Raw genomic sequence first — 13,064 nt, forward strand, 5'->3', positions numbered from 1 at the left:
CTATTCCTGTTAAGGATAGTAACTTTTAAATGACATAGATCGTCAAGCCTGTTAGTCTCCTATTCAATGTCCACAGTCTATGTGTTTAATTGTTCCGGATCCAAAAAGGACAAACACTAATTAGAAAGTCTATAGGTATGCTGCTGGAGGATATCACTCCTCTAGATGTGACGCTTACTTCAGCAGTCCTTTGGCCTGTTGGAATCACGGCCTTAATATACAATCTGTTAGGGGTAGATATTGCTTACCCTCCGATGGATGTTGTGGACAGTCCGGTTTGTCCTGCTCGCTGCGTCATTCACTTCCAGCGTCCTGGGCGAATTTGCAGCCACCGAACTAATCACTTACTACACCGCTCACTCTCGGCGTCTTCGCTCTCTGGTAATGGACACGTGGTACCTCAGAGATATCGCGGGACTTGGCAATTCCTTTCCGATAGTTCTGTGAGAAGGTGCTTTCGGTGCAATGTAGAGGTGGAGCGCTCCAATCATTAAAGATGATTTAGATGTTTTGAATCTCTATCTTCATATCCGGAATTTCGCTGTAGACAGGGATATAACGCTAAACGCGTTTCGAAGACTTCCGTCTTCTTCCTCAGTAGCTATATCCCTGATCAGACATCATCCCCTTTTATATTGTCACAGGCAATCCACAAAGTCTGGACTGGAATCTTTTATTTCTATATTCTTCATGCGTTTTTGGTGCGGTTTTTAAAAAACGCATGTGCGTTTTGTATTCCATTACAACCGCCACTTCTTAATTAGTCCTTATGACCCAAAATACAATGTTATTACAATATAGAAATAGTCTAAAATAAATGAATTAAAAATACAAAATCTAAAATGTACACATACATATGTATTAAGACAAGGTAGTAGTTCATAAAACTTTAGTGTATGAAGGGACATCATCCTGTATATCCTATAATGTAGTGTGGACTTAATGGATGGTAAAGGAAATGGAGAAAAGGGGAAGTGGGCCCATCCACAAGAGGGGATCACACCACCGATGAACGGCCAAAATGCGATCCCCAATTGATTGAGGGGCACACCACCCATTCTAAAGGAAACCAAAAATTTCCAATTCCGCATTAAGTCCAGCTGGTATCAAGCTTCCAAAATTGTAAATTTTGCTTGGATTCTGCCCTAGACATCCGTTCAATGTGGTTTCCCCCCCTCCAATGCCTGTCTATTTTTTCTAAAGCCACAAAAGACAAGCCTGAAGGGTCTTGTCCGTGGACTTCTTTAAAGTGCCTTGAGAGTGAGTGCTTCTCATATCCCTTCTTAATATTAGAGATATGTTCAGATATCCTCACTCTCAAGGCTCTCTTCGTCCGACCGATGTACTGTCTCGGACATGGGCATTGAGCCAGATAGATTACACTAACAGAGTTACATGTGAGGAACTGTTCTATCTCCCACACAAAAGTATTCTGTGTGGAAGATACCCTCTTGGTATTTCTTGGGATTTTAGTGGTTTTGCAACAAATACACTGGCCACATTTGTAAAAACCTTGCAAGTTGGTCAATCTTCCAGTATTTGATATTTTTACCTTTTTCATCTTGACCGAAGGGGCTACTTTTATCCCTAGGTTGGCTGCCCTTGTATATATTATTTGTGGTCTTGGAGGTATAAGCCTACCTATTATTTTGTCTTGCAGAAGGTGATGCCAATGTCGTTTAATGATTTCTTCCACTTTCTTCCTTTGTGAAATGTAGGGAAGAATAATTCTAAATTGGGGATCTATTTCATTTTGTTCTGCTGTTTTTACAGTCAGTAGTGAACTCCTCGGTAACTTCCTCACCTTTTCCAATGATCTGCAAGACATACCAAAAACCCTCAGCCAGGAACGCATTTATTTTACACTCTAGCTGCCACTTGCCAAGCTGGCTATTGAATGTGCCCTTCGGTCAGTTCCGTAGACTAAAACGGAATTGCACCGAAGAGGCCCAGTTTGAAGTGGAAGCCCTACACCTAAGAGATAAATTCCTGGCCAAACAATATCCGAGTAATATATTAGAAGGGTCATTGGAAAAGGTGAGGAAGTTACCGAGGAGTTCACTACTGACTGTAAAAACAGCAGAACAAAATGAAATAGATCCCCAATTTAGAATTATTCTTCCCTACATTTCACAAAGGAAGAAAGTGGAAGAAATCATTAAACGACATTGGCATCACCTTCTGCAAGACAAAATAATAGGTAGGCTTATACCTCCAAGACCACAAATAATATATACAAGGGCAGCCAACCTAGGGATAAAAGTAGCCCCTTCGGTCAAGATGAAAAAGGTAAAAATATCAAATACTGGAAGATTGACCAACTTGCAAGGTTTTTACAAATGTGGCCAGTGTATTTGTTGCAAAACCACTAAAATCCCAAGAAATACCAAGAGGGTATCTTCCACACAGAATACTTTTGTGTGGGAGATAGAACAGTTCCTCACATGTAACTCTGTTAGTGTAATCTATCTGGCTCAATGCCCATGTCCGAGACAGTACATCGGTCGGACGAAGAGAGCCTTGAGAGTGAGGATATCTGAACATATCTCTAATATTAAGAAGGGATATGAGAAGCACTCACTCTCAAGGCACTTTAAAGAAGTCCACGGACAAGACCCTTCAGGCTTGTCTTTTGTGGCTTTAGAAAAAATAGACAGGCATTGGAGGGGGGGAAACCACATTGAACGGATGTCTAGGGCAGAATCCAAGCAAATTTACAATTTTGGAAGCTTGATACCAGCTGGACTTAATGCGGAATTGGAAATTTTTGGTTTCCTGTAGAATGGGTGGTGTGCCCCTCAATCAATTGGGGATCGCATTTTGGCCGTTTATCGGTGGTGTGATCCCCTCTTGTGGATGGGCCCACTTCCCCTTTTCTCCATTTCCTTTACCATCCATTAAGTCCACACTACATTATAGGATATACAGGATGATGTCCCTTCATACACTAAAGTTTTATGAACTACTACCTTGTCTTAATACATATGTATGTGTACATTTTAGATTTTGTATTTTTAATTCATTTATTTTAGACTATTTCTATATTGTAATAACATTGTATTTTGGGTCATAAGGACTAATTAAGAAGTGGCGGTTGTAATGGAATACAAAACGCACATGCGTTTTTTAAAAACCGCACCAAAAACGCATGAAGAATATAGAAATAAAAGATTCCAGTCCAGACTTTGTGGATTGCCTGTGACAATATAAAAGGGGATGATGTCTGATCAGGGATATAGCTACTGAGGAAGAAGACGGAAGTCTTCGAAACGCGTTTAGCGTTATATCCCTGTCTACAGCGAAATTCCGGATATGAAGATAGAGATTCAAAACATCTAAATCATCTTTAATGATTGGAGCGCTCCACCTCTACATTGCACCGAAAGCACCTTCTCACAGAACTATCGGAAAGGAATTGCCAAGTCCCGCGATATCTCTGAGGTACCACGTGTCCATTACCAGAGAGCGAGGACGCCGAGAGTGAGCGGTGTAGTAAGTGATTAGTTCGGTGGCTGCAAATTCGCCCAGGACGCTGGAAGTGAATGACGCAGCGAGCAGGACAAACCGGACTGTCCACAACATCCATCGGAGGGTAAGCAATATCTACCCCTAACAGATTGTATATTAAGGCCGTGATTCCAACAGGCCAAAGGACTGCTGAAGTAAGCGTCACATCTAGAGGAGTGATATCCTCTAGCAGCATACCTATAGACTTTCTAATTAGTGTTTGTCCTTTTTGGATCCGGAACAATTGAACACATAGACTGTGGACATTGAATAGGAGACTAACAGGCTTGACGATCTATGTCATTTAACAGTTACTATCCTTAACAGGAATAGTTCACATGCATCGTCATTAACATTATTTATTTTTCCTAGGAGGTCCTGTTTTTGTATGTCTATACAACTAGAGAATTTTTATTATTTTTAGAGGGGATTTGATTGTATACTTTTAATAGATAAGTTGTTAAATTTTATGTGTTGCTGTCATCACTCCATTGCTGAGGAGGCAGTTAATAAATTATACGTTTGATGTGTACCATATAGCGAGTGCCAGTCGTCTTTTTACTCATTTTTCCATACCATTGGACTGATTGAGTGAGCAGTCCCTCGACTAGAGCACCCTTACCATACTGAGAAGGGAGGTGAGCTATCCACTAAATCTTACATATTCTATTTCATGTCCTATTCTTGTCCGCAATTGGAGACAAGAATAGACATTTTCTATTAAGTGCCAGCGATGTGCGGTCCGCAAAATGCGGAACGCACATCGCCAATGTCCGTGTTTTTGCGGATCTGTGGATCCGCAAAACACACACGGATGTGTAAATGGACCCTTAGTTATCTCCTATTTAGTAAATAGGGGATAACTTTTAGATACTGGATCACCCCTCCAAGCTGGCCATACACTTTAGATAACTGTCTCAAATTTTGCGACATTTTGTATTTTCACACTATTCACTCCAGTTTTGGAAAATGGGTGAGAAAGGGGTCATGGTTGGCCTGTTGAGCTGATTTAAGCCAGATTTATCAACAGCGACTTTTTAAAAAGTAGCAAAAATACTTGCAATCATATTCCAGTAAAGCGGTGGTGTTAAAACTGGAGAATCATTTTGAGATAGAAATGCTACTTAAAGGGATTCTGTCACCTTGTTTTCAGTTATAGAGATGCGGACATGCACGGCTAGATCGCCGCTAGCATGTCCGCAATATACCTGTCCTATAGGGCTCTGTGTTTTTATTTTGTTTAAAAAAATGATTTAAGAGATATGTAAATGAGCCTGGTAAGGTGCCCAAGTGGCTGCACTAACCTTCCTGGTGCCCAGCCACACCACCTTTGAAGGAGTCCAGCACCGCCTATGTCCTCCGAATCCCCACCTTTCGACACAGTTAGATTGTCGTAATCTCACGATGCGCGAGCTCGTGCATGCGCAGTGCCGGTATAGTGTTCCTTCCCGGTTCTGGCATCAGCCTCAGGGAAGGAACTGCGCATGTGCAAGCTCACGCATCGCGAGATTACGGCAACATAACTGTGTCGAAAGGAGGAGATTCGGAGGACACAGGCGGTGCTGGGCTCCTTCACAGGGGGCGTGGCTGGGCACCAGGAAGGTTAGTGCAGCCCCTTGGGCTCCTTACAAGGCTCATTTACAAATCTCTAAAATCTTTTTTTAAGCAAAATAAAAGCACACAGCCCTATAGGACATGTATATTGCGGACATGCTAGCGGCGATCTAGCCGCGCATGTCCGCATCTCTAAAACTGAAAACGAGGTAAACTTAGTGCGACATTTGATGAATTTGGCCCAAATTACGGCGACACAGATTTATGCAAAATTGGCTTTAAAAATTTCCCTCATCATAAATCTCTTTTATAGTTCTGATTATGTATAAATCCAACAGAAAAAAGTAGTGGCTTGTTTCATAGTATGCTGCAGTATGTAACTGATCTCCCCTTGAGGATTTTGTTCTAGGGGACAATAGTTCCATAAGATTAACTCATTTGGAGCACCTTACAATGGCACATGGAGTGCTTATGGCTCCATAATATGGACTTTAGCCTCTGTACAGCCTCCAATACACCCAGTAGAGGACTAATACAGTGCCTTGCAAAAGTATTCACCCCCTTGACTTTTTTCGTATTTTGGTGCCTCACAACCTGGAATTAACATGGATTGTTTGAGGATTTGCATCATGTAATTTACAGAACATGCCCACAACTTTGAATATGTTTTTTTTTTTTTATTGTGAAGCAAACAACAAATAGGACAAAATAACAGAAAGTCAACGTGAATAATCATTCACCCCCCTAAAGTCAGTACTTTGTAGAGCCACCTTTTGTGGCAATCACAGCTCCAAGTCGCTTTGGATAAGTCTCTATGAGCTTGCCACATCTTACCACTGGGATTTTTGCCCATTCCTCCTTTCAGAACTGCTCCAGCTCCTTCAGGTTGGATGGTTTGCGCTTGTGAACAGCAATCTTTAAGTCTGACCACAGATTTTCTATTGGATTGAGATCTGGGCTTTGACTAGGCCATTCCAACACATTTACATGTTTCCCCTTAAACTACTCAAGTGTTGCTTTAGTAGTGTGTTTGGGGTCATTGTCCTGCTAGAAGGTAAACCTCCGTCCTAGCCTTAAATCACGCACAGAGTGGTACAGGTTTTGCTTAAGAATATCCCTGTATTTAGCACCATCCATCTTTCCCTCAACTCTGACCAGTTTCCCAGTCCCGGTCGCTGAAAAACATCCCCACAGCATGATGCTGCCACCACCATGTTTCACTGTGGGGATGGTGTTCTTTGGGTGATGTGATGTGTTGGCTTTGCTCCAGACATAGCGTTTTCTTTGATGGCTGAAAAGTTCAATTTTAGTCTCATCAGACCAGACATTTTTGGAGTCTCCCACATGCCTTTTCACAAACTCACAACGTGCCTTTTTGTTTTTAGCTGAAAGTAATGGCTTTCTTCTGGCCACTTTGCTATAAAGCCCAACTCTATGGATCGTTCGGCTTATTGTCGTCCTATGTACAGATACTCCAGTCTCTGCTGTGGAACTCTGCAGCTCCTCCAGGGTTACCTTAGGTCTCTGTGCTGCTTCTCTGATTAATGCCCTCCTTGCCCAGTCCGTGAGTTTTGGTGGGCGGCCGTCTCTTGGCAGGTTTGCTTTTGTGCCATGTTCTTTCCATTTGGTTATGATAGATTTGATGGTGCTCCTGGGGATCATCAAAGATTTGGATATTTTTATATAACCTAACCCTGACTTGTACTTCTCAACAACATTGTCCCTTACTTGTTTGGAGAGTTCCTTGGTCTTCATGGCAGTGTTTGGTTAGTGATGCCTCTTGCTTAGGTGTTGCAGCCTCTGGGGCCTTTCAAAAAAGGTGTGTATATGTAATGACAGATCATGTGACACTAAGATTGCACACAGGTGGACCTCATTTCACTAATTATGTGACTTCTGAAGGTAATTGGTTGCACCAGAGCTTTTTATAAGCTTCCTAACAGTTTTCAGTTTTCTATTTCTAAACAAAAGTTTTATTTATATATTTTTCTCATTTCACTTTACCAACTTAGACTATTGTGTTCTGATCCATCACATAAAATTCAGATTAACAAAACATTTAACTTAAGGCTGTAACTTAACAAAATACAAAAAAAGTCAAGGGGGGTGTGAATACTTTTGCAAGGCACTGTATGTAGGTTTCATTCGGGACTCTACTCACTGTCGTCTACAGAGAATATTTTCTCTTTTCTGGGTTATAACAAAGTAAATATACATGGGATTAGACTACTGATGATTGACAATAATCAGCCGAACACCAGTTCGGCTCGAGCATCGGGATACTCGGCACATTGCGATGTTCGGCCGAATACCGCGTTTGCTCGAGCCCCCTCACGCATGTTTGTTGGCTGCTATGCAGCCAATAAACATGCAGGTAAGTACTGCCACTAACTGTAATGCCGTAGCCATGTTGGTTACTGGCATTACAGTGATTGGCTGGCCGGAATGCGCCATCGGGTGTTATAAGGCACCCGATGACACATGGTTCAGCCAGTCTTAGTCAGGGAAAGCTGTGCTGTAGGAGGGACAGATAGTGTAGGGAATTGAATTAAATTTTTGGTTTAGGCAGGGTTGGTGTTAGAGACCCAAAAGTCCTTTTAAGGACTATTGTTGTGTCTGGCAGCAATATATATTTTTAGCGCAACCTGCGCTAAATAGCTTGCAATTGTTTGGCCGCTGCAGACAGCAACATTATCTCCTGTATAGTGCACCCTAAAAATATCTGTGACATCCAGTGTACTTTTTCCATAGACGGTGTCCGCTGCGGACAATTACATTACCAGCGCTACATCTCCTGTATAACGTTTGCGCATCCCAAACAGCTGTGACATTCCCTGTAATTTTTTATTAGCCGCTGGTGAATATACTGTCGGATCTGAGTTTTCACGAACAGCTCTGAAAAAGCTTTTATGCAGACGGATCTTCGGATCCGTCTGTATGAAAGTAGCCTATGAACACGGATGCCAATCTTGTGTGCATCCGTGTTTTTTCACGGACCCATTGACTTGAATGGGTCCGTAAACCGTTGTCCTTAAAAAAAATAGGACAGGTCATTTTTTTTGACGGACAGGATACACGGATCACGGAGGCGGATGACAAACGGTGCATTTTACGAGTTTTCAACGGACCCATTGAAAGTCAATGGGTCCGCAGAAAATCACGGAAAACGGAACAACGGCCACGGATGCACACAATGGTCGTGTGCATGAGGCCTATCCAAAATATCAGTGACATTCAGTCAAATTTTTTCGCTGCTGGTGGCAGCGACATTACCTGCGCTACATTTCCTGTATAACGTTTGCACATCCTAAATATCAGTAACATTCAGTTTAATTTATTTGCGCATACACTTACAAAACCTGCGCTACTGTACGTGTGACATACTTGCAAGCATATATGCCATTTAATATGCAGAAGGCAAGCAGTAAGGGATGGGGAAGTGGCCGTGCTGCTGATGGTGCACGCAGAGGCCGTGGCCCTGGGCGCGGTGAAACTGTGCCTGCTGCCAGAGTACAAGAAACACACTCATCCACAATACTTAGCTTGTCCCAGTTTGCAGGACGGCGCAGGACACCAGGCATGCTTGTGTCTGATAATGGCCGTAACTTGGTGGCGGCTTTGGAGCTTGGCAAGCTCACACACCTACCATGCGTAGCCCACGTGTTCAACTTAGTGGTTTAGCGGTTTCTCAAAACCTACCCCAATTTGCCTGAGCTACTGGTGAAGGTGCGCCGCGTGTGTGCCCGTTTCCGAAAGTCATCTACAGCTGCCGCCGGTCTGGCAACACTGCAGCAGCGCTTGCAATTACTAGCTCACTGACTGTTGTGTGACGTGATCAAGCGCTGGAACTCCTCGTTCCACATGTTGGCCAGGCTTTGTGAGCAGCAGAGGGCAGTAGTGGAATACCAGCTGCAACATGGTCCTCCCCTTTCCAGTCAGCTTCCACTCTTCACAAGCGATGAGTGGGTATGGATGTCTGACCTCTGTGAGGTTTTACTCAACTTTCAGGAATCAACACAGATGGTGAGCGGCGATAACGCTAATATCAGTGTAACCATCCCACTTCTGTGTCTACTCAAACGCTGGCTGCTCACAATGAAGGAGGACGCTTTGCATATGTAAGAGGTGGAAATGGGGGAAGACAGTACACAGGGTGATAGCCAGACCACCCTCCGTTCGTCTTCTCAGCGCGATGATGATGATGATGATGAGGAGGAGGAGCAGGAGATGGTTGCCTCTGCTACAGAGGGTAGTACCCACAGCAGATTTATTCCATCTGTTCAGCGTGGATGGGCCGAAGAGGAGATTGAGAGTCATCCTCCTGATGAGGACAGCGAAGTCTTGTCTGTTGGTACTCTGGCACCCATGGCTGACTTTATGTTATGCTGCCTTTCCCGTGACCCTCATGTTATACGCATTTTGGCCAACACTGATTACTGGTTGTTTACCCTTCTCGACCCCCGCTACAAAAAGAACTTCTCATCTCTCATTGCTGTGGTGGAGAAGACTAGAAAAATGGTGCAATACCAGAAGGTCCTTGTGGAAAAATGGCTCCAAAAATTTCCAGCTGACAACACTGGCTGCAGAGTACGTAATTCATTGGGCAACTAAGGAGGGGAGATGAGGGGAATACACAGCAGTTCCAACAGAGGCAAGGCAACACTCTTCAAGGCCTGGGACAGTTTTATGACACCCCGCCAGAACCTCACACTGATGCACGGCCTAGTGTCACAAGGAGAGGAAAGTTTTGGAAGATGGTGAAGGAGTACATAGCAGACCGTGTCAGCGTCCTCAATGGTCCCTCTGTGCCTTACAACTATTGGGTGTCCAAGCTGGACACATGGCACGAACTGGTGCTCTGCGCTTTGAAGGTGCTGGCCTGCCCTGCCGCCAGGGTTTTGTCAGAGCGGGTATTTAGTGCTGCTGGGGGCATAATAACTGATAAGCGCATCCGACTGTCAACTGAAAATGCTGACATGTTGACGCTTATTAAAATGAACAAGGCCTGGATTGCCCCTGACTTCTCTACTAGAGGAAAGTGGCTGAACATAAATGCACTTTAAATGTGGCTTTTTGGTGTATTGAAAAAACTGTATTCCCATGCACCCCTTCTACCATAAAAAAGGGTATATGGTTTAATTTTCCTTTTCTCGTCCTCCTCCTCCATCATATCAACATGCTTATTAGGCTGCCCTCGCTCCTAATGTTTTAGAGGGTCAGATTAGCAGCAGGCCCTCAACCATAATTTTTTCAATGGTCAGCTCAGCAGCAGGCCCTCAACCATAATTTTTACCATGGTCAGATCAGCAGCAGGCACTCGCCCCTAATGTTTTAGAGAGTCAGCTCACCAGCAGACCCTCAACAATAATTTTTTCGATAGTCAGCTCAGCAGCAGGCCCTCAACCATAATTTTTCCGATGTTCAACTCAGGAGCAGGCCCTCAACCATAATTTTTTTGATGGTCAGCTCAGCAGCAGGCCCTTACCCCTAATGTTTTAGATGGTCAACTGAGCAGCAGATCCTCACCCTTAATTTTTTAGATGGTCAGATCAGCAGCAGGCCCTCGCCCCTAATGTTTTAAAGGGTCACCAACAGGCCCTTCCGCCTAATGTTTTTGAGGGTCACCAACAGGCCCTTCCGCCTAATGTTTTTGAGGGTCACCAACAGGCAGTGATGGTCAGTTTCCAGTGTTCGCCAACGAACACATGCGGGCTGCCATCTTGACTCACCCGTCCGGTGATGCACAGGTGAGCCCTTACCTGTGCCGGGAGCCAGTCTGAAATCAAATGCGGTCACCGGGAGCAGGCAGTTCCGAGAACAGCCCGATGAAGGCCCCCGGTGGCTGTTCTCGGAACTGCCTGCTCCTGGTGACCGCATTTGATTTCAGACCGGCTCCCGGCGCAGGCACAGGTAAGGGCTTATCTGTGCATCGCTGGACAGGTGAGTGAAGATGGCAACCCGCATGTGTTCGTTGGCGAACACTGCGAACTGACCATCACTGCCAGCAGGCCAGAAATAATAATTTTTCGAGGATGTGTATGATACCCTCCTTTATGTGTAAAAAAGGGTATATTGGAGTGCCGGTTCCTTGTAATTTTTGGCAGCCCTTTCCCACTACCTGAACAATTGTACCACAATGTGAATGAGGCCCTCCTTTATTTGATATACAGGTTGTATCGGAGTGCCTCTTCCTTGTAATGTTTGGCAGCACTTGCACTTTATATACAAGTAAATATCCAGGAAAGAATGTTTCCTAACAATTCTTCCTCTAAAAGCGATTTTATCTTTGGTTTTGTGCATATTTTTGTCAGTCTGTAGAATTTGCGTACTACTCGGACAACATCGTTCCCAGCAGCGACGTGGGAGTCCAAGATGCATCCAGACATCCTCCCTATGCTGTTCCCGAACCATTTCAGTGGTGTTTCCATCAATTTCTGTCCTTTTCATGTGAACCAGACACCCTCCCATCTTCAGAGCAGGTGGTGCCTGGTTTAATGCTTGTGTTCTCCCATTGACTTCCATTGTGCTCGGGTGCTTGGTAGAGCACCCTAGCATCCCGAGGTGTTCTACTCAAGCACCCGAGCACTTTGCTGCTCGATCAACACTAGATTAGACACATAGGATAATTAACACCAGATTGGGGGCTCTAGATTTGCTCACATCATATTGGCATCTCAGTCATATTATTTGCAAAACCTTAAGACTGACCACATGTGTGGTCCTTGTATGAAAGCATTCATAGTCTTTTATCATAATGGACCTTTATACAGGCATTAACAATATTGTATGCCTGGCCAGCTTTACTAATGATGCCATGCTAGGTGAGATCTCAATAACGTCAGAAAACCTCTAAATCATATTTTAGGCATAATCCTAAAGGAGTCAGATTAGCCAATATCCCAAAGAAGGGTTAAAACAGGTAAAAGTTATCAGAATGTCTAAATCAAGAAGTATATAGTCTACTTACTTGTCAACCACATAATAAATAGTGGCCTCCGGAGCAGAAAATTTATCTTCAGTTAGTTGCCAAACGATAGCAAATATCTCCTACATGAAGAGTCGTGTTATTTCAGGGTGAGCTTTCAAACAAATACAACTTTGTGACTATAAAATTGACAAAAAATACTAAGGAAATAATAATAAAAAAAATGGAGTCCACTGGTCTGAAGTACAGCTAGATCCCATCTTCTGTTATTTATAGTGTAGACCTGGATTCAACAAAGTAGTTGTAGAATTATTGAATAGTCGGCATTGCAGAGGAAAATACAGTAAAACTATAATCTACCTATGGTATAGGAACGTTTCCTAGAACTGTCCTTACACTCTAATGTGTGTGGGGAGCTCTCAACTCTCACTCAACAGAGAGATGATGTCGAGGGAGGGGGAGAGACGGTTCAGGCGAAATATTTTTACCCAATTATTTTGTTCTCCCTGGGGATAAGCTCCAGCCAGAAGTGTCTAGGAGCAGCTTTCTCTGCTGCCCCCATAGAATACATATACACGTTCAGCCGAGCCGAACATGTATGTGTGTTAGGCAGCTGGGAGGGAGTTGGAAGAGATAGCTGTCGACCAAACAATTGTTTGGCCGACTGCTATTTAATGTGCATGAGCAGCCTAAGGCTATGTTCACATGAAGTTTGACCAATGCATTTGATGTATACATTTATATTTGAAATGTATGGTATAAAGACTCTGACCTACAAAACTTTTTATCCAAACACAGATGTAGGAAACAGCTGATCCAGGGGGGTGGAGTGTGTTGGACCCACATTGACTATATATTGATGATGTCCTATCCTGAGGATAGGGCATCAATATTATTAGTCTGGAAAAGCAGAAGTGTCCCCTTTTGGTTGCAGGGTGGACTATACTAAATGCACAACAATATTATTATACTTTATAATTATTCTCACTATACAAATTCAACTATTTTATAATATACAGTATATAGATGCTATAGTTATCATCATCAAATTAATGTTCAGTTGCGGTCATTGGCAGTT

General features: G+C 43.5%; 1 protein-coding gene across 1 annotated transcript in view; it reads right to left on the reverse strand.

Moving 5' to 3' along the window:
• Positions 1-13,064, reverse strand: part of ITGAE (integrin subunit alpha E) — a 150,534-nt gene that overhangs the window by 23,383 nt on the left and 114,087 nt on the right. Inside the window, exon 24 of the mRNA XM_044283743.1 lies at positions 12,029-12,108. Coding sequence (XP_044139678.1) covers positions 12,029-12,108 — 80 coding nt within the window. The remainder of the gene's footprint in view (positions 1-12,028; positions 12,109-13,064) is intronic.

Source organism: Bufo gargarizans, chromosome 3 (genome assembly GCF_014858855.1).
Source record: "Bufo gargarizans isolate SCDJY-AF-19 chromosome 3, ASM1485885v1, whole genome shotgun sequence".
Lineage (NCBI taxonomy): Eukaryota > Metazoa > Chordata > Amphibia > Anura > Bufonidae > Bufo > Bufo gargarizans.